The sequence below is a fragment of the Kryptolebias marmoratus genome, linkage group LG19 (genome assembly GCF_001649575.2).
Source record: "Kryptolebias marmoratus isolate JLee-2015 linkage group LG19, ASM164957v2, whole genome shotgun sequence".
Taxonomy (NCBI): domain Eukaryota; kingdom Metazoa; phylum Chordata; class Actinopteri; order Cyprinodontiformes; family Rivulidae; genus Kryptolebias; species Kryptolebias marmoratus.
In genome coordinates, this window is record NC_051448.1 from 8,813,867 (window position 1) to 8,841,452 (window position 27,586).

At 39.6% G+C, this 27,586-nt stretch overlaps 2 protein-coding genes across 4 annotated transcripts in view; one reads left to right on the forward strand and one right to left on the reverse strand.

The window, feature by feature from the left end:
• Positions 1 to 1,511: 1,511 nt before the first annotated feature.
• Positions 1,512 to 13,634, reverse strand: snx3 (sorting nexin 3). Its single transcript, XM_017423338.3, has 4 exons — positions 13,433 to 13,634; positions 5,294 to 5,389; positions 4,893 to 5,017; positions 1,512 to 2,339 (listed from the first exon to the last, which is right to left on the reverse strand). Exons 1-4 carry the CDS (start codon positions 13,592 to 13,594, stop codon positions 2,234 to 2,236), a joined length of 489 nt encoding a protein of 162 aa, XP_017278827.1. The 5' UTR covers positions 13,595 to 13,634; the 3' UTR covers positions 1,512 to 2,233.
• Positions 13,635 to 13,835: 201 nt separating this feature from the next.
• afg1lb (AFG1 like ATPase b) overlaps positions 13,836 to 27,586 on the forward strand; it is a 24,452-nt gene continuing 10,701 nt past the window's right edge. The window contains exons 1-7 of one of the 3 annotated variants that reach the window (XM_017423211.3): positions 13,836 to 14,551; positions 14,638 to 14,927; positions 18,146 to 18,197; positions 18,367 to 18,423; positions 18,685 to 18,812; positions 23,619 to 23,718; positions 25,855 to 25,913. In XM_017423211.3, the coding sequence (XP_017278700.2) occupies positions 14,437 to 14,551; positions 14,638 to 14,927; positions 18,146 to 18,197; positions 18,367 to 18,423; positions 18,685 to 18,812; positions 23,619 to 23,718; positions 25,855 to 25,913 (801 nt within the window). In that variant the 5' untranslated portion in view covers positions 13,836 to 14,436. Of the gene's footprint in view, positions 14,552 to 14,637; positions 14,928 to 18,145; positions 18,198 to 18,321; positions 18,424 to 18,684; positions 18,813 to 23,618; positions 23,719 to 25,854; positions 25,914 to 27,586 lie in introns of all 3 variants that reach the window. The other 2 variants (XM_017423210.3, XM_025007460.2) reach the window with 2 other exon arrangements.

The following is a 27,586-nucleotide window of genomic DNA, read 5'->3' on the forward strand; positions in this document are numbered from 1 at the left end:
CAAAGGAGAACAACTTTATTCTTGGAGAATAAAGTTCAGTCCCAGACTGGTTGCTCACAGGTCCCTGATTGTTGGCACCGGGGGCACAAGAAGCTCAAAACAAGTCTCTAGCAGAATAAGCTGTTTGGCAGAGAAGATTTGGCAACATTTTCAAGGGCACAACCCACATACTCCACTCCCCTGCTCACTCACATATGTATTTTCTTAACAGAAGTGGCACCATTTAAGGGGAAATAATCAGGCTTTCCAAAGGTACCAGCCAAGAAGCATTGTTACAATAAAGACATAAACAACCAAACACATTGCTTTACTTTTGTGCTATGTTTAATTAGAGTTGTAATAGAGAGAATAAAGAGTCTGAATCTTATGCATAAATACAGTTTAGCTGCATCAGCGTAAGTGTTGAAGCTACAAGACACTGAAAATCAATGAATTACTTCCTCATTGTACAGATTTTATTTTATTTTTTGGAAAGAATTTTCTAATTACACTTTACAAGTGTATAAATGTGTAACATATTAATTCCACTCATGTATTGTGAATCTTTAAAGCTAATAATGAAATTTAGCTTTATGGATCAAGATTAATTCAGTTATTTCTTCATTTGCCACCAGATCAATCGAACCCATCTACCCTTCTTTAAAAAAGGCAGGAAATACAAAGCTTGCTCTCGTCGAACTGCAAAAAAACATGTTAATATCTTAAAGGTACTCACTACACATTAAGAAATCAAACTTAAAGGTTTCCTAAACTCTATCAGATAGTGTGATCTGAAACATTTTGCTCCAGTAGTTTTCTAAATATATTGATATGCAATGCAGGTATGCACTCAATGTAAACAAAGCACTTCTATCTGCATACTTTACTCAATAAATCTGAGCATAAATACGTAGCAACACATCAAAACAGTCAAACGGCTCTTCTATGGACATCATTGTTGACCTATTTTCAGTCACTTCGGCTGTTTCTGTAGATAAACGCATGCAGTAGTTGGCACACGTTCACGAATTTGGCGGAACATTTTTTTCAATTTAAGGACATCACTACGATGAATAAAAAATAAATAAATAAATTAACTGTTTCTTACTTTATGATTTTTTTGGACGAGTCTTCACGACACTGCAATGAGTACCTTTTAATGCCAATTTAGTGCAGCTGAATTTCAGCCAAGAATGGTGGCACACACAAAGAAACGGGTTAGAAAAGTCCATTAATTAATTCATAAAGAACAGCAACTTTGGTTTTATGCCAAGTCATCAGTTTAGTATTATTCGAGCACGTTTTGAATGCTTATTGCAGAAGTTGCCCACTCCCCATTATAATAAAAACTCAGGGTTGATTAAGTCAAAAGTCCTAAACCTCTCTATAATAAGACAGATCATTTACTGTATTACATAATAAATGAAACAATATATTAAGTGCAGGTGAGCTGGTTTTGCACACGGACTGTCGAAAGCGAGCAGCAGGGCCAGAGAGAGCAGTCCAAGTGAACACACGTGCATACGAGCGGCGACATTTCACCTGTTTTATTGGAAAATCTTCAAAATAAACAAAAATGGCACAGCAGTATACAAATCTCCAAATGCATAAAGCCAGTAGAAATACTGCAGTTCCCTCTGTGTAAATTGCTTGCTAGAAAACATTGTGACAACTGGGCAGGTGCTGGTTGAGACACACGCGCACACACACACAAGCACACACACAAACGCACACACAGACACGCTTCTGTTTTAAGACAACAACAAGTCAGGGCTCATCATCAAATGTGTGTATGCGTGTTTAGTTATGATGAGCAACATGCCAGTCCTCAATGGCAAACGCTGTGGCTCATTACAAAAGCTTTGCATACAGAGAAAGTTTAATAAATGATAACATATAAACGAATATATTCAGGACGTCGCTAAATGATAAATACATAATATATATATCTGTGTTAGTGGCATTTCCAGACATAAAGAGATAGAACTATAAATCACTTTAGACCAGCTGTGTGTAGAACATTCTTGACTCCAACTAGAAGGTGAAAACAAGCATCAATCAGAGTTAGTAATTAAACTAAAACAGGCAACAAATCACAAGATTTTAGGGGCTGTGAGGAGAGAGAAACTGTCACTTAAATGTTTATCATTTGAGAGAAACCTGGAGAGAGCTTTGGGTTGTCGGGCCAAATGAGGCAGAGCAGAGCAGAGCTGGACCAGACCCGGCCAAGCAGAGCCATTTTTTGTTTTTCTGTTCAGGCTTGTCTGACTTTGGACGGGGTGTAGTTCTTGTCCACAATCTCATCCTGTAGAAACATGTGCAGGCAGCGTTCGTTCTGAGCTAGAGGGTGACCGGCCACTCTGAAATGCACAAGAGCAAGAGAACCAATGACTTACAAAAATAAATAAATAAATACTGCAACAGATGGACAAAATATGTCATTTTCAAAATAAAGACAGAACTTAACGGAACAATTGATAGTGACCTAGAAACAAGAACTCAATTTATTTAATGGAGAATATTTGTTTTTGCTTGTGTGCACCTTTTACAATCTACAACAGGCAGGACAAAAATACAAAAAGTGACACTCAAAACAACCAAGGTTGGATTTTAAACTACTTTCACTGAATCCCATTAAGACAGGCCAATCATAAATGTTTATTTAAAATAAATCAAGCAATTTTATATTTTAAAACTAGATGTGTGTCTCAGCACTGTGTCACATTTTATGGCTCCATTTAATTCAAATGTGTTTATGAATCTTACAAAAAGGTGTTTTGTTCTTAGCTTGTGGCCAGCTTGTGGGAAATAAACAGATATTTGTTTCAAAGACACCCCGGATGTTACATTTAGTTCAGTTTGAAATTTTGTTGTGAAGTGGTGCTATGTGAAATGAACAGAACTGACTTGAATACTAAGCTACAAGGCTCCCAAAGTCACAACATTTAATTAATTCAAATTGTACAATCTCTATAAGGCATTTAACCTATCTTGAATAGAGAAACTCCAATATACTGGGCACTTAAAATATTTTGCTAAACTCTTTTCACATCTTGAAGCAGCAGAGCAGCTCAAGATTTCAGAAATATTCTGAAACACGGGGCAGAGAAGACTACCCATCTAAAAAAAAAAACTTTAGTTTTAAAAAAACTGTCTGTCACACATTCAAAGAAAGAAGAATGAAACATCACAATTCCTAATAAAAGTTTTCAACCTGAAGAATAAAGCACGGAAAACTACTCAATTTGAAAAATGATAGGATGCTGTTAAAAAGGGTTTGAGTTCAGCAAAGCAGGTTTAACTTGAGTTTTTGTTGTGAGGTTTTCAACAGCATCATTTCATTTTGCTAAAAATCACTGAATTAAATTCCTTAAATTACAAATGGGCATACCCAGACTTATGTTAAATATTTGAATTAAACATTATAAGCATTTATGTTGAGGCACAAAACTACTGTGCAGCTGCAATGACGTTTATGTCACAGATTTAGCTAAACATTTCACCTTTAACCCAGAGGCTTAAAGAAAGCCAAATAAACTGGAGTTGGCCGGCAAAAGGTCCAAATAACACTCATGTAAAACTTGTAGTGACCCAACATGAGCAGCAAATTATCATTAATCTAAAGGGAGGTTGGTCCGGAACCAGTTTTTCCGCTGTTAAAGCCAGTTTGACATCACGTTTACTTAAATGTCTTTTCAGATGACGCACGGGAGCATAACGAGAATGAACCAGAGCACCTGAGACTCCAAAACATCTCATTCTTTAAATGCTACATGACTCAGACGAGATCAACATGATAACATTGCAAACATGTATGCATCTTAACCTCTGATAGGAATATTTTCTATTCCAATGAAGCAGCACAGAACAATCTGCAGGTCAAATACCAGCGAAATCACTTAGGGTGGGGGAAAAAAATCCTAATAACCCCAACAAATCCTCCTTAATCGCTTAGGAAATATTGGCACTGAGGACAAGAGGCAACAGAAGCATGTGGAAAAGTAAAGCTGTTCTTTTTTACCTGAAGCTTTGATCGTGTTTAAACAGGCCTAATCAAAAACTGATGGGTCTCTCTTCTCGTCCCCATTACTTGTTCCACAGCAACAATCATCCTTCAAAAAGAATTACTTTTCACAATGCTCTCAATCATAGACTGAACAATACTGTCAGCTACACCGGCCAGTATTAAGTCTGAACAATAATATGATCAACAGCAGCATTTCATTCACAGAAAGCAAAGGCAGGAGCTATAAATCCTAATTGCCAAATCATTCGCATCTGCTTTAATAAAAAAAAGAAAAAAGAAAAACATATTTATGGATTTTATTTTCTCAACTGTCTTTGCACACTTAATATTCAGACAGGAAACATTGGTGCATTTGCACATGAAACAAAGATAATGGCCAAGTCTGCAATCAAAGTAAATGATTACAATCGCACTGTAACTTTTATTGTTCGGCAGCTGAGAACGAGGACACGCTGGATCAAAAATAAGCAGAGGTGCACACACCATCCCGTGGAACCACGCGCTGTAATTTGAGCTGCAATTAACATAAATTACACATCAACAACAAAACAAATGTGGGAAAAAATTATGTTGTGGGGGTGCGCACTTGAATCCTCTTTGGTTTTCTTGTCCTTTGCGAGGTAATTATAAAAGAGAATTAAGGAGGATAGTGAGGAAGGAGACAGGCTGTTTGAGAGGGTTCACTTTGTTAACAATATAAAGAGAAGTGAAAAAGTTGGATGTAGTTATCGCACAAAAGTGTTTCTTTGTTCTCGAAGGTTAAAATAACGCCAACCTAAGACATGAGCTGCAAACAACTGCAGCTGCAATAAAGAACTTGGACAGAATAAATCATTGAAACTTTCTTGGTAAATAATAAAAAGAAACTCCAGGCAGACGGGCTTACTTGTTGAGGAACTGCTCCAGACCCTGCCTCCGCTCCTCGATGAAAGAGTCATCAAATATGCCGTCATCGCCTCTAAACGGAAGCTGCCGGAAGAGAGCTTTTCCTGGGAGAGGTGGAACAACCACCTAAGAAAACAAAGAATCCGCACTCTTTTTTTTTTTAAAGTGTACATCATTTTTAAACAGTGCTTAAAATAACTGGGGAATAAAACGTCGCTGGAACATTTTTTTGAGCCTTCAAACTTCACTCTGGAAACAATCTTCAACAACTCAGAGGTCTAAAAGGCTCTTTAGGACACTTTTCTCTTTTAATCTAAAACATGGTAAATGTGGTCAGCATAATATGCTGATTTGATAAGTACTCAGCAGCCTCTTTGTGTTGAATTCACTTCAATGGCTCACCTTGCTTTCTCTCTCCAGCTCCGCTCTGAGCCACTCAAAGTCGCTGTACCGCCTCCGAACACAAGACTCCTTCAGCTTGAAGATCGGTAGGTTGGTCTGAGGACAAAACACAGCAAAGCGCTGTCAGGTATCACCTCAAACTTATGTCTCTTACCAAAACAAAACTGTTGGATCTCTTCTTCATATGGAACTACTATTATTATTGTAAATTACCTAAAAAAAAAAAACTGCATGTAATTAAGAATGGATTGAAGTGAAACCCACCAAACTGAACCCACATTTAACTCAAGAAGATCCATGCCTTTTATTTACATTAACTACTTTACTGTACCACTTTTATTTCATTGTAAAAACTGAAAAAAGTTGCAATTGCCAAGTCTACATCTAGAAGTAAATTATACACTTTGTCTGATCACTACTGTAAAAACCTAAATGTTTTATTTTAAACTGGTGTATCTAAAAAAAAAGCAGCACATTTAAGAATTTTGGAGCTAATGAAATGTTTTTTTAGTGACAAATCTAGTTTCTAATTTTGCAACTGATCAAAACATCTTTACTTTTTGCTTAAATTGTTGCAAACTGGAGGTTAGACTAAGGAAAAATGCAACTGGCACAATTTTCAGAAGTAATAACTCTTAGAAAAACAGAATGTAAATCATTTATGAAATAAAACCATTCAGCTCTGCATTCTACATTTTATTTTATTTACTATTATTGTGCAATGTCAATGTATGCTATATCAATATTGTAAAAAAAAAAAAAACGCAGACAAAAATCCATACCATTAATATATTTGGCTAGCAGACGTCTTCCTACTGCCTTAAGGGCAGTCGATTTAGATGATAGTGGCCAAAATGTTAAAGCACATGGAGAGTGTTCTGAGCATCACAAAGACACGGAGGGAAAAAAAGAGGATTAAACAAAATGTGGTTTTCACTGATAGTCATTTCTTTGGCCGAAAGAAAAGAACAATACTAGTTTTCTAATATCCTGCAGCCCTCAGTTTAGATCATTTCATTGGTATGAAGTTCTTAGAACACCGTGGCTTAAATGATTGATTTTATATCATTTATAAATGCGGTATTTAGGTTCATACATCAATAAACATGATCTATTTTACACTTGAGTTGATAGCCGTGTATCATTACTGCTATGGTGACTCATTTAAACTGGCTCTTTTCTGCTCCAGCTTCAACAATTAGAAGCTTTAGTTGAACTTAATGTGGCAAAAACAAACAGCAAATGATGACCTTGTAAGAGGTTGTGCCAACTTCAGCTAAATAAGGGAGGGGAAAAATAAAAATAGGTGAGAGGAAAGAAAAACAAAGATAACTTCAAACTCAACCAAAGCTAATGGAAAATTTTCATTTGGCCGAAAGAAAAGAAAAAGGTTAACTTATGTTTCCATCAATATTTTGCTCACCAAGGTCTTTATCACTAAAAATGCTTCATTTTTTTGTGTTCATGTACATCAGTGCGCACATGTGTGTATAATTCAAAGCTGCTGTTGACGAGCACTTGAGAGTGAATTTCACATTAAAAGAGGGAGATGTTTCGACATTGACAGGAACAGTGAAGCAAACAGCAAATTACAGCACAATGCCAAACCTCTTCACCGGTCCTGACAGTACATGGCCATCCCGTGACAATGTACAAACAAGGAGGGTTTGAATGAGCATTTCATGGGCAGGCCACATCCACAGAAGGTCAGAATTCAGGGAAAAAGGCACCACAAAAGCGAAGCAATTGAGCAAGTAGGAGCAGAATGAATGCAGCGTGAGCAGCAGACTGATCGATGAGCAGACGACTGTGACTGTGTGCGGCAAATGAGATGGAGCGTTAACGAGAAGCCTAAGTAAATGGTGGAACAAAAGAGGAAGGAGAGGGTATATGTGGTCATAAAGGAAGAACAAGAAGCCTGGAGAGGTTGGGAGCTCCGTCTGCCCTGTGCAAGACTAATTGAGAAGGAGGGAGAGCAGGAGTGGTCTTTTTGCTCTCATGGTTTCTTCTTTTCAGTCTTCTTCCTCTTCATTTCCCTTGATCTGCAAAATAAGTCAGATTTCCTGCCCTTGAGACTCCTCTTACAGTGTTTCAATGAGGAAAACACAGGCATTTGTTTTCATCCCCATGTTCCGTCCTCTTTTAAGCTTTGAAACTTATAGATTTAAGCCAAATTTGATTTTAAAAAAAAAAGCTAATGACACAGGGAAGACTGTTTACGTACAACATTATGTTTGATTAGACAACTGGAATTGTTGTTACTTATGCACATTGAAACAAAAGAAACAAATAGCTTACAAAATGAACTCTGAGATGACACTTTTATGGCAGTAATCAATTAAGCAAACTAATATCAGATGCTTACATTTTTTTTAAAATTCCAGCAGCTGAGAAAGTCCTGTAATTTGACAAATTTTTGACCAAAACTTAAAAAGATGAGAAGCATTTCCTATATTGATATAGTTCTTGTTAATAAATCTTAATCTGCAAATTTTACAAAACTATGAATTGGTATAGAAAGCATCAACAGGTGCATCTCAAATATATATATACATATATAAATAGCTGAAAAATATGAAATCAAAAGAATCATAAATGTGGATTTGCAGTGAACACTCTGTAATCCAGAGCCTATAGACTTTAATAAAGTGACATCTCTACACCTTTTGATCTGAGTTGTTGACAAAGGTAACATGTGAATTCTGTAAAACTTGCAAAGAAATCGAACTTTTACATTTTGCTCTAAAGAGTAAGTGTAAGAAATTAAAGTCAGTGTAATGGTCAGGTTAAGGTTCTTCACGCTGATTCAAAGCTTTGCTACGCCCTCTTTCCCACAGAGTTTTTATGAGACGTCCCAAGCCTGCAAACATTTCCCACTTACTTCAGCTCCTCTCCAGGTGAGGCCGTCAATAAAGCTCTCACTCCTCCTCTTTCTCAGGTCACAGGAGAAGTGGATTATCTTAGCTTTATCGCCCCAGTGCTCTAGCATTAACTCTGCTCTCCTCTCACCGTGGTTTGTCCCTGCTGCGTCATGTTACTTCACAGCATGGAGCGCCACAAAGTTAATCCCCTCCACAACAGATCACAGTTACAGGTAATCTGCCACCGCCGTGACTCTAATCCCATCATGCGCACACAGAAAACACTTGACTATGGGCTACCAGAAACTGGCATAAATGAAGAATGCATGTGTGGGTGTTAATTACAAGACTTGACCACATAGTTGACAAATATTATAGCTTAAAACACTCAAGCCTGTTTGTACACACACAGTCACACTCAGATGGTTCATAGCAAACACAATGAAACTAAGCAGCGAGAGTGCGAGTTAAGAAAGTCACTTGGCCTTTCAATTCCCTCATCCTCCCAAACCCTGTGATTAAGAGATCGGCCTTGTTGGACGAGGGGAGGAACGAAAACGACAAACCTGAAAAATGAGAGGTCTCACTCAGTCTTTCTCTCACTCACACAAACGCACAGAAAGAGGCGGTGCGTGAGAGTGCTGAGAGTCAAAGATCAGGTTTCTTTGGCCTCTGTTCTCTTCACGGCTGGTTAGAGGTTAGGTCGCGGGTGTCTCAACTTACTGGCCCCTGTAGTGATTGGAACATGGGACCAGCCCACACCAGGTTAGGCTTTAACATTTCATTAACTGTGGAAAAACAGCACACTTTGCCTCACCTACTTACAAAAGGAACAAAAAATTAAATAACATGGAGGATAAGAGAAAATAGAGTCAAAACCAGGCAGAAAAATTGCATTTCCAAACTCAGGAATACATATAAGAAATTACTGGTCAGATTTAAAAGCAAAGGTGCAAGAGAAACATGTTCTAAAAAAAAGGAGCATAAAGCTAGTTGTATCTCTGTCAAAGTAGATCTCCGAGCTTCACTTTCAATTATGGGTGTACAAGGTGCAATCTACGCTCCATAGGAAGAGCATGTGATTCATAATGTGTGGGACACAATACCTTAGGCTCATTGAAAATGGTCTGAAAAGAGGCAGAACCCTTAAAAACAGCCAGACACAGAAAAGAAGGGGAGAGAGTGGACAAAGATCACTCATCTCCAGAGAGAAGAGTTCAAGGCCACCATGCATTAGCTTTTAGCAGGATGGATTAAGTCAAGTTTGAGAGTGCGCATCCTAAACCTCCCCCATGCCCCCTTCTTACCCCTCCCATATAGTCCCCTTTCAGAAGAATAGCATTAAAAATGGCAACATAATACCATCTCATTGCATCATATTCCAAAATGAGGGAAAAAAAAAGGCCGAGAACAAAAGCGTTGGGGCTATGGGTCTTTCGCTCTCGTCTCTCCATGTACTCTCTCAGTCGTTCCCTCGCTTGTCGGCCCCTGTGGCCTGACAGCCTACCCTCTCTCCGACTCGCCTATCTGGCAAAAAGCTGCTTTGTTGCCATAGTATCAACTCCCACTTTTGATACTGTCATTTCAAGTAGGATATGGTAGCCTTGATACAATATGTTCCCTATTTCCATTAAAATAGTTGTCGAAGAGGATGCTGTAGACTTTGGATTACACTTGACTGTGCCTGACAAGCCTCCCCCCCACCATCCGTCCCTCCCTGCCCCTTCCACACACTCCCCGTCTCTCCCCATTTTATTAATGACCGAACGCCCCCACCCCTGTGCCCAAAAGAAAAAAGAAGGGGGGAAAGGGAGAAGCTATGGGAGAAGAGAAGAGAAGAGGAGGGGTAGAAGACTGAGTGAGAGACAGAGCTATAAGAGCCCTTTTATGTACTCTTATCCATAAACAAAGTGAGATCCCGAAGTTCTCTCCCTTGAATGTGCTTTCTGGATGAGATGGGAACCGACTGAGAAACAAGAAATTTTTTTGATAATACCCATCACCACTTCCTCCCCTTCGTACACCCACACCCCAGCTCCAACCTCAACACAAATACACTATGCTGCTTTAGGAGATCCTCCAAAACACCAACAACTAAAGGAGATTTTAATGAAATATAGCAGGTTTCTGAAAAACAACCATGAAAGACGTGAAAAAGATGAGTACATAAAAAGGCCTACCAGTTTTCAATGGTTGTAAAGCCAAAAAGTACACTTAAAATGTAGAGATGTACTTTGAAGGATATCAGAAAAGTATGTTTTTAAAAATGATCCAAGACACTAAAAGTCTGCTCAGGCAAAACGAGCTAAAAAAAAACGTCCATTTAGAATTAAATTCACATGCACTTTTTTAAACAGAAAAACTGCCTGAAACAACAAAAAGGCATTCATCTCTGGATTTTAAACAACAAATGCAGTAAACAGAACGTGACTGTGATAGACTTCTCCCGAATGCTGCAAACGCTTCTCTTAGCACATGATATTCCAAACCTAATATAATTTGTCTCGCCACCAACTATGCAAACACGGGGACGCCGCCAGATTCGGACAGTCTACTTTACAGTCTACTAATAAGAACTGCACTAATGTCTAGAATATTCACTCTACACATTTATAACAAAAGAAACCACGCAGTTAACTTAACCGCTGACTGTAAATAGGTGGGAGTGAAATGGGATAAGTGGGCGATGAGATGAAGGCGGGTGAAGAGGTGGCTTTCTGCCCTCCCATGGGTGGGGGTGGAGGGTGAGGATGGGGAGTAAATGCTCCAACTCCCCCTACACCCTGGCCCGTTTCATTCTTCTCTTTTCTCAATGAGGGGATTAAGCAGACTCTCTCAGTGCGGCCACAAGGGCTCTCTCTCTCTCTCTCTCGATTTCAGGGTGGATAGGAGGGTAGCAGTGAGAACAGGACAAAAGGTTATTAGGAGAAACTGTATGGAGCAATGAGAGGATAATAAGGAAAATGAAAAAGAACTAAGCAAAAGCTACAAATTTTAAGCCAAGGCATTCTTAAAAATGCTTAAAAAAATGGAGATGGAGTAAAATGCTTCCAAAGATGAAGAAAGGAGGAGAGAAGCAAAGCTAGGTTGACACCACGCTTATTGAAAAGTGAGGGATGCGCCGCTCCTTCTGTGGTCTTATGCAAAGCAGGGTCACACAGGGCTATGAGGTGCACAATAATACTGATTACACGCATATGCTAATTATTACACGCTAATCAAGTACAGTAGCCTTATATTCAATGATAATGCCCGGCGACGGCTTCTATCCCCTAAATTCATTTCTTTAAGGAAAAGGGAAACTATAAAACGGCTGAGGGCTGGAGACCAATCTAAATGCTTCAAGCCGCTAACGACAGGGGTGTCAGTCAGCTGGAACGACAATTTAGAGATAAAAGATGAGGCAATCAGTTGAGCCAAAGGACTGTCTGCAGATATGATGTAGCTGAAAATGGTTAGACTTTTTTTTTTTTTAACTCCATCTGGTGACAAGATCTGATTAAAGAAATGTCTTTCATATATAGTACTGTGCAAAAGTCTTGAGTCATCCCTATTTTCCTCATATTTTTGCTTCCAAGGAGCCAAACTTTCTTATAGTGGTTTAAAATAGTCTTGTTCTTCAGGCTTTTTGAAGGTTGCTCACTTTTGTCCAGTACCTGATTATTTTTAGGGTATTTTGTTTATTTGTCTGCTTGGTTTAAGCCGCTTAACTCTGACCTACGAATCATTAAAATATAAACAATCTTCTAAACTCAAGAAGAGCACGAGTGTGTCTGGTATGTGTTGTGGCTACACATAACAGACAACTTAGCAAAAAGCTACACAGAAAAGAAAGTGAAAAAGCAGTCAAAGTCCGAACATAAGTTTTAGAAAACCTGCTGAAACATTGCAATGGCTTATGCTGTACATTTTGGAGAACACTAAAAAACAATCGCTTTTTAGACTATTTGGCCACAAAAAGAAATTCACAATGAATTTGGTTTATTTAAATTATTAGGATGGTTTAACTTCTACCTAACAGTTGATTACAGACCGATTTTTGTACAATATCCAAAAAAACTAGCTTTGCACATTTAAAAAGCTGACATGTTTAGAGTATATACTAACGCCCACATATTTCACAAACGGATGAGGGAACGTTCTCTGGAAGCTGGAGGAAGGAAATGTGTTGCAGGGGTGCGCTCACTGCATCCTGTCTACAGTTCCAGAAAAAAAGCTGACTTGATAAATCAGTCTAGTTTAAACTGACAGTGTTATGAAAATTACTTTAGAAATGTCATCAGTTAAAGGCAACTCGAGAGGCTCGCCTAAAAACCTACATTAAGAAGAGCTAGAAGTTCAAATTAATTCACAGATTGTTTGGAAAATGTTTTAAACTGGGTAATAAAGTAGACAAGTCCTCTACAGCCTTATCATGTTTGATTATTCTTTTGGAGAGGCCTTTTGTAATTGCAGAAGCCAGATATTGTTGGGCAGCACCCAAAGGTCCAATCAAAAAAGCCAGTTAGTTTTGGAAAATAAGCCAAAGGGCATTACTATAAAGGAAAAAAAAAGTCAAACATAATAAATACTGTGCTTTTTGATCAAATCAAACATACTTTAGATTTAACGCCTTTAAAAAGCAGATAGTTTGGCCTGCAAAATATGTATATTTCCCCCATTAACAGCTTAAAGTTGAATTGATCTTGCAATAATTATTTACTACAGCACTGTTCGCTTTTGGTGCATAAAGAGCATTTTAATGACAAATCAAAACTACCCAGTGGGGTAGTTTTCTCAGTGTTTTTGGTGTTAGAGGCTGGCTGTCACGTCTGGTTCGTTTAGTGTGACTGAAGCAGTTATCTACTCTGTGCAGTCAGACCACGGGGTGTGGTTGTGGTTGGAGCTTCATTCAAAACTCTGAAGAGAGGCTGCAAACTTCTTGGGAAGTGTCTTTAATTTATCATATATACATACACACGTAACTGCTGCTCATGTATAGACCTGGGTCATTATGTAAGCTGCTAATCCACCCATGCTATATGAGAAAGCAAATGTAAACAGACTCCCTTGTTTTACCAGCAACAAATATTTACTGTTAACGCAAACGCTATTCTTCTCCGCTGTCATCTTTGTCAGGTTTTCGACAGTCTATTAATTTATATTAAGAAATTAAAATCTCACAATGAGTTATAATCAAGCAGCTATAACTTTTCTTAGACTGAAAAAGGTAGGGTTAGCTTAGCTTGCGTGGCTAGCTTTAAGCTAACGTCATTAGGATGTGCGGCTGAACGCTCACCTTCAGTCTGACTTCATACGTTGTATATCTGGTTCTGCCGACCCCGACGGTCTCAGGGTTGCTCACGTCGATTTCTAGAAAATTACTCGGGGGTCCATAGGCGTCATTTAGGTTCTGAGGCTTGGTGTAGAGCCTTCTTGTGTCAGCTATAGCATCAGCCATTTCTCACCGTCCTTTCTAGCGGCTAGGTATCCTGTCAAGTTAGCCGGAATATGAATACGAACTTTCTGGTGGTTCTCTTCAAAATAAAATCAATTAAATTTATTACGTTGTTAAAATCGAAAAAAACTGCAAAATTTACAACTAATTTAAATTATATTTGTTTCGTTAACGCAATACAATTAGATAGCTTTCGCTTTTTACATGCTGTTGTTGCTGTTGGACGTAAAATGGTCGACCCTTGCTTTTATTTTGAAGGTGAAATGCGTAACCGTTACTCGTTGTTGACGTGAGAGTTCACCGTGCTGTACTTCCGATCAGCTGAGGTTCAGCTGACAGGACTCTGATCTGCCTCTTCATGTTCGATTTGTTTACAACCCGACAGCGGGAACGCTACTAAAATTTACTATTGCTGTTATACTATTACTATACTATTAATGTAAATGAGCAAATAACACAAGTACATTAATTTTATTTCTATTATCCGGTTTAGTATGTACGGTTCACAATTTAAGGCAAACGCTGACAACATGTAAACATTCACATGCACTCCATAAACATTATTTTACTATTATTAATACCTAGTATCAGCAATAATACATATATATTTGCATATATATTGTTGTTTGAAATATTAAGCGTTGCTCTAAGTTGTTTAATAGTTCACGATTTATAGTATTTGTTTGATCTGCTTTTAATCTAAAACAACTTATCACTGATATAATGAGTTAGATATAACAAAGTGTATCCTGGACATCCCTTCAACGCCAGTGACACATTGAATTGTTCGCCCACACCTTGCACGTTCCAATAAAGTTTGCGCATTTTGAACATTTTGAAACATCATGGCGGCCTACACTGTCGCCTCAGCTGTCAGATGCGTTTTCGGTTTTATGTTAAGTAAACGAGGTTTGCCTGTAAAGAAAGTCTACATTCTGTCTAGATGTTACTCCGGAAAAGGTAAGCACGAGATTTAATTTTATTTTTCTTGTTATTTTAAACTAAAGCATTAAAAATGATCGATGCCGCTGTTTATTTTTTTATAGACTCCAACTGCTGGACAGCCCTCAGTTGCTCTGCGTCTTTCTGCTCCTCGGACTCTCCATCAGCTGCAGATATCTGTGTCTCCGGTGACATTGTAGGTCACTTTGATCGCCTTGTTCAGTGTGGCTCCGTGAGGAGAGATGCACCGCAGAGATATGTTCTCCAGCGGCTGGCTCACCTGCATAGAACCCTAACGTCTTACAGTAACAGCATGTACCTGAACGCACCAGCACCACAGTCTACAGATAACATCTGTCAGCCTCAGACTGATGACACAATAACAGCAAGAAAGGTAAATTATTGATATATTGACATGTGTCATGTTAGGGTCAGTGCTTGGGTTGTGATGTGTTTATTTTATAATTAAACATCGAGCTCAAGAGAGAGATTTATGTAGACAAATCTAGTTTTACACGGTTCAGACAGTCTTGGAATCTGTCTATCATTGACTCGCAATAGTCATTCTTGTACACACAGGCATTGCTAGATCCATTTTATTGGGACAAGTGCCCCAGAAAAAAATCTCTTCAAAAATTTTCTTCAGAAACCTATAAGCATATTCACAAAGCAAAATATATTAATTCTAGCATAAAGATAACCAACATTTTGTAATGGAACATTTTAAAAACGAATATCTTCTATCAATAATTGTGGCAGAATTTACAGGATACGTAGAAGGTAATTACAGGGTACTTGCTGGGGTACGTACAGGGTATTAACAGGGTAATGACAGAATACTTACAGGGTACCTATGGGGGTACATACAAGGTACTTACGAGGTATTCACAGGATAGTTACAAGGTACTTAGGGGGTGCATACACAGTTCTTGCAGGGTAGTTGCAGGGCTCCTACGGGATACTTACAGGGGTACATACAGTGTAATATCGGGTACTTGAAGGGTACTTATAGGGGTATGTAAAGGACACTAACAGGGTGATTACAAGTTATGTATGAGGATACTTTAAGGGTAATAACAAGGTAACTGTAGAGTAATTATGGGGTTACTTGCAGGATACATACAGTGGGTAATTCTTACAGTAAAATTGCTTTGAGCAGATGAAAAAAACATATAATTTTATTTAATCTGTCATAAAATCAGCCAGCCTTACAGATACCTCTGGGACAATGTAAAACACAGAGTTGAGCTCATATTTGTATTTTTAAAAATAACACCCCTTCAGCTTGATTTACAAACTGCAACTTGATTTGTATCATATAAGAGGGTAGAAAGTCTTGAAATCATCTCAAGACTCCATCTTTTACAACCTAAAGTGGGGTACAGACCTCAACTTTGGGAACCAACAGTGTAGAACTTGTGTTTTGCTAAATAGCAGTTGGGATAGTGATAAGAAGGTGAAGCAGAGCATACATTCCCTGATGTCAAACAGCTGGGGGGAACTACGGAGTCGACTTCACTGTATTCCAGTATCATCAGCGATGGTGGCCACAGGGTTCAGGTCAAAGGGAGGGTAGGGGTCTGGGAAGTTTATTATGCGTGTTTATTCTAATAATGCAGGGGGCTGTTGTTGTTTTTAGGTCAGAGGAGCTGACTGTCTCATATTCAGTGCTGGGAGTTCTTTTTTTTTTTGTTAGTTGGCTGGCACAGACACTCAGGGTTAGGCAGAGATTTTGGAAGGCAGCAGGGTAGACCTCCCGCTGGGCCCATCCCAGCACCCCTCTTGCTCTCTCACCGTCCCCATCCGGTAATGAGGGGATCCCTATTGTCCGGGCTGTTCTTGTCTTTTTTTCGCTTTTGATTTGGGGGGTTCTGACTAGTGCTTTGGTGTTAGGCTGTCAACACCACCACAGACCATCTCACCCACCCCTCTGTTTTTGCACCTTATTTCTTGGTCTGTCTCTCACACACAAAGACAAACACTCACACAAATACATATACACCGAGCAAGTACTTATGCAATTGTTCCAGTTTAAATCAGGTCATACCATCGTCCTTCGGTGTCTGTTCTCTGTGAGAGTGCCGCTATTGTCCTCACTAACTGGCCAAGTCTGTGAGTAGAGTACACTTGACTTAATATTGACCCAATGTGGCATGGTTTTGCGGATGGTTGCCTGACAATGGGCTATTGTTAAGTGAGAGAGCCACCCTATTCGAGTCAGACATGCATCATAAAGTCCCCCTGTACACTGCAGGCCTCAAAGCAGGACAGTTGTTTCAACTTAAACCCAATTTAGACTCCCACAATCTCCTCGTTAATGATGCTAGTTTGGGGCATCTTTGGCTCTACATAAAGGATTTCCCCCCAGTAATTTAAAAGCCAAAGGGGCTATGTCCTGCATGTGAACCTTTCACTCATGTGCCAGTCTGTATCCTCCACCAGGAGGTGAGACTTGGCCATAGAGCTCAGTTAGACAAAGTAGCAGAGGGACAGCCTTGTGCTTCTCCACTCTGCCGTGGTAGAATGGCTACCAGCCACCACTGACAATTACCCCACTATGCCAGAGGGCAGCCTGGGAAGTCAGGGAGAAGTCACACTCTGTTTTGCCAGAACAGACGGGAACGACTTGTTGCTCTTCCAGTTCTTCACATCCAGCTTGGGGGAAGCGCTGAATTGTGAGTCCGCGGGGGTGGAGGGGAAGAGCGAGTGAAAGAGGAGGGCATGCACAGAGAGAGGAAGGACAACAAGTTTGGGTTTTTAATTTAGTTTTCAATCTGCCATTGCTGACGTTTATCAGAGTCAAGTGCTCCTTGTGCTGTAGAAACCCAAGTGCATGTGGACACTGAGTACTATCCTCATGAAATGGTTCGTAAATTAAATATTAAGAGGACAATCCTTCTCGGTGAGCGAGCGATTTAATTCCAGAGGCATTTGGTGTTGCCCGGTCACAGAGATGGAGAATCCTCAACCACAATGTTGAAAGCATGCATATAATTTAGCCAACTACTGATAGATACACTTAACTGATGGCAGATTCATTTACACGCTTGGGTCCTCTTTAGAGATATTTGGCTTTACTCTGTATTCTCAGCTTGGTCTCACAGAAGATGTTTTTTTGAAGCAAGGACCTTTTGATAATAGGAGGCAGGCAGCACAATGACTTCCAGCAGCACCTCAATGCAACAGTACCGTATCACAATTAGCAGCGCTAAACAGGCTGCACAGACAAGTCCACTCCATCTCGTATGGAGCCTCATCCAGTCCTCTCTGTTTTGTCTGACAAATCCCTCCATTGTTCCTCTGATGATGCTTTTCTTTCGTGGGAACCCTGGCTTGTCTTGTTGATTAGATCCCCTTTGTCTTCCTCCCCTGCAGTGGGCTAGTCTGGAGAAGATGAAACCTTACACTGTAGTGGTGGCTTAATGCCTCAGCATACTTTATTTATTAAAAGACGAGCCCATTAACTATGGTAATGAATATAAATATTGAGGTCAGTAGGTGTTTTGTGCATTTTAATAAGGAATTAATGACAATTTGGGGTTAACTCTGAATTATAAAAGCAACAGTTGTGATATAATGTGAACATCACTTTTTCCCTTTTTCACCCCAAAGGAGGAACCGATTCCACCACCACCTAAAGGTCTCTATATATATGGAGATGTTGGTAAGGTTGTATCTGAAAAAGATTCCTTTTAACTCATAAATATTTCATTTTTTTTCCTATAATGATAAATATCTAAATAGTGTCAATTTTGATGATGAGCTTTTCTAAATGTTTGACCTTTCAGGCACAGGGAAGACCATGCTCATGGATTTGTTTTACTCCCACGTAGAAAACAGCCATAAAAAGAGAGTCCACTTCAATAGCTTCATGTTGGACATTCATAAAAGTAGGTGGTGTTCTTCCATTTCACATTACAAAGACTTACTTGCATGACTTTGTGATTTCTATTTTTTTTTTTTTTTTTTTAATTCATCATGTACTGCCGATCCTATATTTATCCCTCTGTTTGTCCCAGAGGCCCCACGCTAATTGTCTGCCATTATTGCATCCAGGTGAAATTACAGCTTTATTCAGCGTCGCCGGTGGGTTTGGGCTGCCGGTGCAGGTGTGCCTTAAGATTTGCCTGACATTTGTGCGCTGCTTGCAGGGATCCATCGGAGGAAACAAAGCCTGCCAAAACGAAGGCTAGGGAAAATGTTCACCTATGACCCCATATCGCCGGTTGCCATGGAGATCAGCAGGGAGATCTGCCTCTTGTGTTTTGATGAGTTTCAGGTGAGCAAGTGCATTACAGGCACTGTTTCTATGTTGGTGTGTTTCTTGTTCTCAAAGCCTGCTTAAAATAGTTATAAGTAGCTAACTAGACAATGACAAATTTTAAATACTAATGTATTTTTTTATTACTATATAGTATATTTAATGATGTAATACTGTCACTCTTATACTTGCATAGTAATATTAAGGAAATATACAATATGTTAACTGAAGAAGTCGTATACATATTTACATTTGGCACCTAATGTCTTTGTAGAAGAAATGAAATTTGTTTTTGATTTTAAAGTTTTAAAAAGTTAACCATAAAGGGAATAAATCTGTCAGTTTTCCATAGAAGAAAAATAAATCATTTTTATTGTAAATAATGTAGCAAATATGTTTGTAGAAATAAGCCGTACAGTCTTTTTATGGTAAAAGGTGATTGTGTTTGTCGTTTACTAAATGCCACAGAAGAATACTTTCTTTGATGCATGCTGGTTACATGATGTCATATATGTGGCGTTTAAAATATTCCAAAGTAATGTACACTGCAAATATACTGGATATTACAATGCAAGACAAAGCCTTTAGAAATCTACAGTAATTGAGACGTTAGAGTCACTTACAGATCATAGCTCTATAAGTTAACCTTCTTACTTAATAAGCTAGGAAGATGCTAAAATATAATCTACATTTTTTTAAATTCAGAGTTAAGTGTAATCACTTTGAACGTTCAATCAGTCAGTGTCCTTTCTGTGTGACCAACTGTGTGCTTCTGATCTGAGCAAAAAAGGCAGAACTGGGGACATCTAGTGGCTTCTTTGGATCATAGCAGAATGTGTTCCTATAAAATGAACTGTCCCATTAATATGCTGTAAAGCTGTGATAATGCACAGTGCAATCCCACATGAACCTCGATATAACATTTTAACTGTCAGTATTCTAAAAGCTTGGTCAGTTTTCTGCTCTTCTTGCTTGTTTATGTGCTTTTGCTGTTGACTTGCTCTCAAACCAAAGCAACCAAGTCATCCACAGTTTTCTTTTTCCTCCCCTGCTACTGATTTACACCCCTAAAGAGCACCTTCAGTCATTAGTGATGCAGAAATTCTCATTATTCTATTCTTTGGTGTCAGAGGAGACAGCCTCTACTGAAGCTCTTACTATTCTCTGGAAGGTGGTTAGTCATTCACTGCGGTAAAGAAGCTGCACGTGTTTCGGTGTTTTTCATCAGCCAGCCAAACACATCTGTTAGCGGCACAATGTTGCTCCTCTCACTGATATCATTACAGTTAATATCAGCGGGTCAAAGGTCACAGAAGGTGCGGTTGCTCTCGCTAATAACTCTTTATGCGTCTGCGAGGATCAAGAGCATCCCCCTTTTATCTGCCCGTCTTTCACATTTGAAACCGCGGCGCTGTTTGTGCGTTCCCATTGATTTGTTTTGTTTGCCGTCGCCAGCGTCGCAGTTTTCGCTTGTCAACTGTTGCTACCAGTGAATGGAGGGAGAAAACAAGTAGACATGTGCGCGTTGTTTGTGATGCATAAACAAGAGGCTGCGAGGTTGGGTGGGAGAGCTGTGTGTGTCTGTGTGTGGAGGGTTTGCGGAGGTCTATACTAATCAGCATCCTCCTCCACTCAGCCATGCAAATGAGGCTCTGGGTATCAGTCGCGCTCTCCTGCTTCCTTAAGTGAGTGGAGCTAGAAAGCGACTGGCGGTGGCGGGTCAGATGGATCTTATCCTCTTAAATGCTAATGACATTTCTCCATTCTCTTCATTAGCGCTGTGCCATTATCAGTAATTTGTAGCCCCCTCCTCCTCCTCCTCCTCCTTCCTTCCTTTTACGACCCTCACTCAGTACCCCCTCTAATGAATACTTGCCATTGAGAGGTCCGAGATGGAAAGACGAAGAGTGAGAAGAAAACCGCTTGAAGCGTCATTGTCTCAAGGCCTCAGTCACCATGCAGCCGCTGTGAAATTGCTCATAGGTTGTGTACGTAAATAGGTGCAACATCAAAAGAGGTTTGGCACCCGTGCGCCTTGCCGCAAACCAACAGACACTTGAGTAATTGGATGCTCATTTAAATATCGGCAATGACTAACAGAGATTGCACCATTATTTTTGTGCTCCACAAGTGCTACATCAGTCCCCCTCCACCTTTCTAATTCTGTGGGGATCCATTCTTTTTTCCCCCCTCTCTCCCCCTACTTACCCAGCAATCAATATTGCCCCTCATGCAATGCCCATGTTGAGGGCACATGAATAAACAAATCCATGCTGTATAAAAGGTCATTTTTAAATGATTCTTTTGAAATGAAAATAAAATCCTGCGGTCGCAGGAAATGTGGGGCCCCCTTCACAGGGACACAGAGCCTTCCTTGGCTTTCTGTTGATTCTCATTACGCTCACACACAATCACTCGCGCACACGCTCTAATTTGATGCCCTTAGCCACCTCTTCTCAGCAAAATCAAGGCTTTAACACAAATGTTAATCAAGTATTGGCAAGGGCAGTGGAGCTAATATGCAAAAGCAGAAGACTCTTCAGAGTATGAAAAGGAGGCATATGCTGTGGGTATGGCAATCAGAAGTGCCAGTTAGATACAGGAAAAGTAGGTAAGAGGAAGTAAGAGGAGAAGGCGGTGTAGAACACACCTGCTTGTTCATGTAGCAGGCCGGGGGTTGGCTTACAAATAACCTGGAAACATTCTTTCTCAGGAGCCTGTGCAAAGTGACATCATTTTCACATTTTTGACTGTAATTTTGGAGACTGGATCAATGAAAAGAATTTTCATTCCTGCTGATAAAGATGAATGCCCAACACCTGAGAGAGAGCCCTGGTTTTTATTTAAAAAAAAAAGTAATACAGACAATCATTTAAACCCTTCAGTTTTCCTTGGATATGGATTTCATCTTCTCCGGACTTCGGAAGAAACCACCTGAGTCTCTGTGCAGAACCAGTTTATGAAAAACTAACTATGAGTCAGTAGCTTTTTAGAACCAACTTTTGTGGCGTTAACTCAAAGTAATCTTCTGTATGACCTTATCAGTCTCTCACATTGATGTGTTCCTTAAAAATGTTGCTTTAGTTTATTCAGATTTGCATGAATTTATTTATGCACAGCTCTCTGAGGGTTCTACTAAAGCCTTTCAATCAAACTGAGGTCTCCTCTTTGACTGGGTCATTACAGCACTTTAGTTTATTAATCATTCTGTTGTAGCGTTTCTGTTATGTTTTTGGATTGTTGTCTTGTTTGGGCCAAGCTTCAGATGATAGACCCTACAGCTGACTCAAGAATATCTTAGTAGACCAAAGAGCTCCTTGCCGACGCAGCGCCTATCACTTGTGACCACAAACCAAACCCAAATCATCACCACTGCACTGTCATGCTTTAAGTGTGGGTTTATTTTGCTTTATGCAAACATCTAACATCTTCACTTTGGTTTCCTCTATGTAAAATAGATTGTTTCAGAAGTTAAAAGTTTTGCTTTTGCTGTTTTTAAATGGACTTTGGCTCCTTTTTTATCCTATTGCTGGATTTCTTTTCCCAGTTCTTGGATAAAATGATTTTCACACACTTCATCTGCTGTGGATAGAGTTTATATTGGGCCTGATATTTCTTTTTTTGCGCCCCACTAGTCCCTTTTCCTCAATTTTAAGCACACGCCGCACAATCTGCTATCATGACCAGGTAAAAGGACAGGACAGGTAATGAGGGAAAAACAGACCAAGTCCAAAGAAAAGCTTTGAAATACCTTCAGAAAGTTTGAAGAACTGATCAAGACTATTTTAAAAGATTATAAAAAAAAAGTCCAGGTGTTTCGAAGCAACATCTAAAGAAACTAGGATGGTTTAAAACTTCCTGCACATTTCTAAAAACTCAATTTCAAAGTCATTTTGTTGTGTTTGCTGGTTAAAAATTGCTTCATTTAATTAAGTATAAATCACAATCAGCACAAGACTGGTCTGCAATAATTAATTTTCTTTTATCCCCAACACTCACCAGTAGGTCATCATGTTTAATCAAATGTGTTTAAAACATGCTGCTTTGACTACTGGGCATCACACAGTAACATGATTTCTCCCTTTATGGATGTTCAAAAGAGTAACATAGGTGGAAGAGGGAGCGATGAGAGAATAAGAACAAAAGTGAGAGCACTGGATTACTAATAGAAAGGTCAGAGCTCTTCATTTAACAGCCAGCGACTCATAAATGTCCTTGCGTCAGTGTTTTCATCGACCTTTGTTCATTGTGGATTCATGGAAATGATGTAGATGAAAAAGGCAGCAGAATTGAGTTGGATTTTATGTATTGTACCTTTGCATGGCCTTGTGTGTAGCTCACCCAACACACAGGAGCAGTTTTCTGTGCCTTTTTATAAGGCCTCCTTTGATAGAAGCTTTGTCTGCTATCATGACCCCAGTACTGACTGACATTGCTCTGTTTTTATCTCTTTTTTTCTATTTTCTTGCTTTTTTTTCTGCTCACATTCAGTCATTTTCATGTTTGCTCACTTGATCAACTCAGATCTGCTGCCTTGCCGCAGGTTTTTGTCCTCAGGAAGAAAAAAAACAGCTTTGTGATCATTTGCAGTCAGTTCAAGTGGTTCAGTGTGTGCGTCAGTGTGTGTGTGTTTGTGTGTGCATGCAGCTTTGGCCATGACCAGATAAAAAAGACTGAAGGAGCACACCTGAGTGACACTAATAAACATGGAGTGTTGATGACTTGTTTTGACCTCACACGCACGCATTCACACGTACAAGTTCTCTCCAGAGACAGACTTAACAGCACCTGAACACCTCTTCTTCTTTGGTTCTCTTCAATCAGGTGACCGACGTTGCAGATGCCATGATCCTCAAGCAGCTGTTTGAGATGCTGTTCAAAACTGGAGTGGTGGTGGTGGCCACCTCTAACAGACCCCCTGAAGGTATGACAAGCACCTATGTGTCGCATTTTTATGAACTTTTATCCATTTTTGAACTCAACTATCTGGTTTCTCTTGTTAGTTAACATGCAGTGGTATTAGTGAGATCTTTCTTACACTGTGAGAACTCTCGAGTTCTTAAGATTTACCCCTCCAAGTCCATGTAACGCAACAAATATTTTGAACCCGCTGACTGCAACGTTAAGGTTCTTACAGCAGCACATGAATGAACCACTGTCAGTCTTTTAAGACGGCAGCAATCCACTTTGGTTTTGGCTCCACTCGGACAATCCAGTCAGAATTAAACTCAATTTTTTCCAAACTGAGGCTGTTCAAAAAACTATCTACACCATCCATCCATTTTCTTTACCCACTTCTCCTTTCCGGGTCACAGGGAGCTGGTGCCTATCTCCAGCAGTTACACTATCTACAACAGATTGGGTATTATTTGTCCTCAATTTTACCACAGAGCCCCACTTCATAAGACCCAAACTACTGAAAATGCCAAAATGACAAGTTGTATTCCCAGAACAACATGTCCTCCTTTCCACTGTCAACATGTTTTGTCGGTCTTTACTTATATTTAAAGTATTTACTAAACTGTTCCCTCCAAAGATACTTGGCTCCAGCAAGAATCAATTCATCGTTACGTGACCACACCAACTGCCCCCTTTTTTTACAGCAATTAACCACAGAAAAAAGGGGGGAGGTGCAGCTCGTGCACTTCTCGGTTTTCAGTCTTTCAGCAGGCTTTGATGTTGCATTTACTGCCAGTAGAACCAGCATGGAGAAAGAATTAGCAAGACGGTGATCAAGGTGGAGATAAATGTATGATGTGCTACCTGACGCCTCTCTTTCTTTGGAAAGATGTTGATGTCTCAAAGCCCTGAGTGAAGTGGGTGGCAGCAAAATGGGTTCTTGTAGACAAAGATGTGCATCTCTTATATTTGCTAGCTATTAAGAACAAAGCGCCAAAGCAGGCAAACTTGATAGAGAGCCTACTTGGTATTAATTACAAGGTTAATGGAACACTAAAAGCCATAAGAGACAACTGGGCTTGAAAGGCATAAATTTTCAAGCTTTATTGATGTGGAGATGCAGGTATCAGAAAGCCCTGGATGTGTTCAGAGAGGGAATTTAGAGTTTTTGCTACAATGTTTAGAATTGAGTTTTTAGGTTCAATGTGATTAACGAGTGTTAAATAGTGTCTTTTTGAAGCAAAACGCTGTTGTTGTATTTAATAATATACTGTTTTCAATCTGTATGCAAGCAAATTTCATCAACAGTTTCATCAGTTGCTTATGTTTAAGAGGAAAACCAGATGACTTCAACACAATCCAGTTCACTTTTTTAATCATCCCCATTGCCCTTTCCTTGAATAGTTTAATATTTTGGTAAAAACAAGTTAGTTTTCTTCCCGAGCTCCATTAGAAAACCCATACAAGCACCAAACAGCTTTAAAATTCACTAATTAACACATCATGCTGTGTCAGATTAATCAATACAGCAGAAGTCATATCCAACGCTCAGACAACAGAGTGGTATTGATCTTTGATCTTTTGAAATTACTTGAAGCAAATAAATTGCTGTCCAAAAATATTGATTTTTATTCCTTTAACCCTAACAGTAGTTGTGTCTCATTTACAGCAGACATCATTACAGAGTTTAAAAAGTGGGATTTCGGTGTTTGTAGGTCTAAGCTGAAGCCTAACGTTGTTTGTTTGCATCTGTTAAGCCTCCCTGTCTGTGTGCGTCTTTGTCCCTGTTTGTGTGTGAGTCCCTATCTGTTTTATCTGTCTATCCAGGATGCTACTTCAGATCTAATTTGTTCCAGCCGAGCTAATTGAAACCTCTATTCAGCGAGCTGCTGTGGACATTGTCCGCGCTGAAAAGGCGACAGTCCTTTTCTCTCGCCACCATTGTTTGGGAATGTAATGAATTTTATGTTGCTGCCGCCGCCGCCGGTGCAGAAATCCATTTTTCTCCCCCCCCCTCCCAGTTCCTCATCCTTTTGTGACGCCTCCCCACCCATCCTTCAGTTCATCAATAGCCAATTTATCTGCCAATCTGTGGCAGGGGAATGACATTATTAGGAGGCTAAACAGCAGCTCTCACACAGGCCCTCCCCTCCTCTTTCAGATCTGTACAAAAATGGACTTCAGAGGGACACCTTCCTACCTTTCATCGACGTGCTAAAGGTAGAGACAAAGTCACCCCTCTCTCTTGTCTCGTTAATTTATTCATTTGTTTATCACACACCTACACACACTTGCATCTGCTCCTCTGTCCCTAATGTGTACGTCCTTTTGCAAGTTGCTCTCCTGCGGTTTGATGTTTTCTACTTCCTGGATGCCTCGCAGCGTGTCACAAAGCTGTCTTTGATCATACCAGGGCACACAGAAAGACTAAAACAGGGGGAGGAAAAAAAAAAGGAAGGTAGGGAGAGGTGGGCAGAGCGAGCGCGAGTACAGGTAATGTGAAAGAGTGGACGCGCTGAGTGACTGACTCACACGCCTTGCATTTCAAAAGTAGAGAGGGGGAGGAGGGGGGGAGGAGGAGGTGATGCAGCAGTTACCCATTTCTAGCAAGAAAATAAATAAATAAATAAATAATCTAGTTTGCAATTTAAGCAGGTCGCACCATTATCCTGCCTGCATATCAGATGATCATTGATGTGTTTGGAGTGATCATGATCATAAATAATCACATAATAATTTGTTGTTGTGCATTTTGCAGCAGCAGAGGACAGCATTCTTACACCTTTTATTGGTATTTAATATAAACAAACAGTAGCACCGCAGCGTCCTAAGCCACGACTTTACACAGCTGCTTGAATTCGTATTGTTCATAAGCACAAATAAATGTTAGTGAGATAATTACCATATCGCCAACATTATGCTCCCTCCTCAATTACACAAGAACTGATAAAGTTTTATAGTTGAGAATACGATTTAATAGGTGTTTTGAACCACGTTTTAACAACAGTCTGTGTGTGTGGCATCTTATTGTTGTTTGTATTTCCGACATTTATTTTTGTACACACTGCCTGTTCTTTATTAGAAGTCAAACAATTAGGGTTTATCTGTGGTTTGTTTTTGTTACCTTTTTAGGACCTTTCCTGGAATAATCACCCACTTTGTTGAGTTTAAAAAGTGAGATTTGTGTGTTTGTAGGTCTAAGCTGAAGTCCAGTAACTGGTAGTCCTTATGGGAACCAAAGTTTGGTCCCCATAAGGACCAAAATGGTGGAATGACACTTTTTGGTTAGGGGTTAAGGTATGAATGAGTTTAGATTAAGATTAGGCTAAGGGTAAACCCCACAAATGCATTTTCCTAACAAAAGTGGCGCCAACTGAGGGGCAACAAATAGGATTTCCAACGATATAAGATTTATTGCCAAGAAGCAGAAACGGTCAACCAAACACAAATTTCCTTACTTAACGTTCTAAGTTAATAAGCACGTAAGAATGTGGACTAATCTTATACAGTTTTTATACATTAGGCTCTGTATTTTACAACATTATTATTAATACATGAATTGTGTCCAGCCACTTGGAACATCTTAAAAATGAGCGACACAACAGGAATGTTTTACCAATATGATCAGGGTTGATTTGGACACATGGAGGACAGCTTCATCATCACACAGAACAACTTGGGAAGTCTTGGAGTTACCCTTCTCCCCCCCTCACCCACCAATCCAGCAGCACCCTTGCCCTCTCTAATCCACCCTCATCAAGCTCCTGAATGCCTGTTGTCCCTCTCTGCCCTGAACTACCTCCTTTCTTTCAGGGTACCATGTTCCTCTTTGTGAAGCCATCTGGTTTTGGGGGGGTCGGGGTTCTTTTTTAGTTTTTTTTTTTTTTTTTTTT

Coding starts and splice junctions, on each gene's coding strand:
- snx3 (XM_017423338.3), bottom strand. CDS start 13,594: ATGGCTGATGCTATAGCTGACACAAGAAGGCTCTACACCAAGCCTCAG. Junction 5,390..13,432: donor CGTATGAAGTCAGACTGAAG/GTGAGCGTTCAG, acceptor TTTTGTCCTCAG/ACCAACCTACCGATCTTCAA. Junction 5,018..5,293: donor AGCTGGAGAGAGAAAGCAAG/GTGAGCCATTGA, acceptor TTGTTTTCTTAG/GTGGTTGTTCCACCTCTCCC.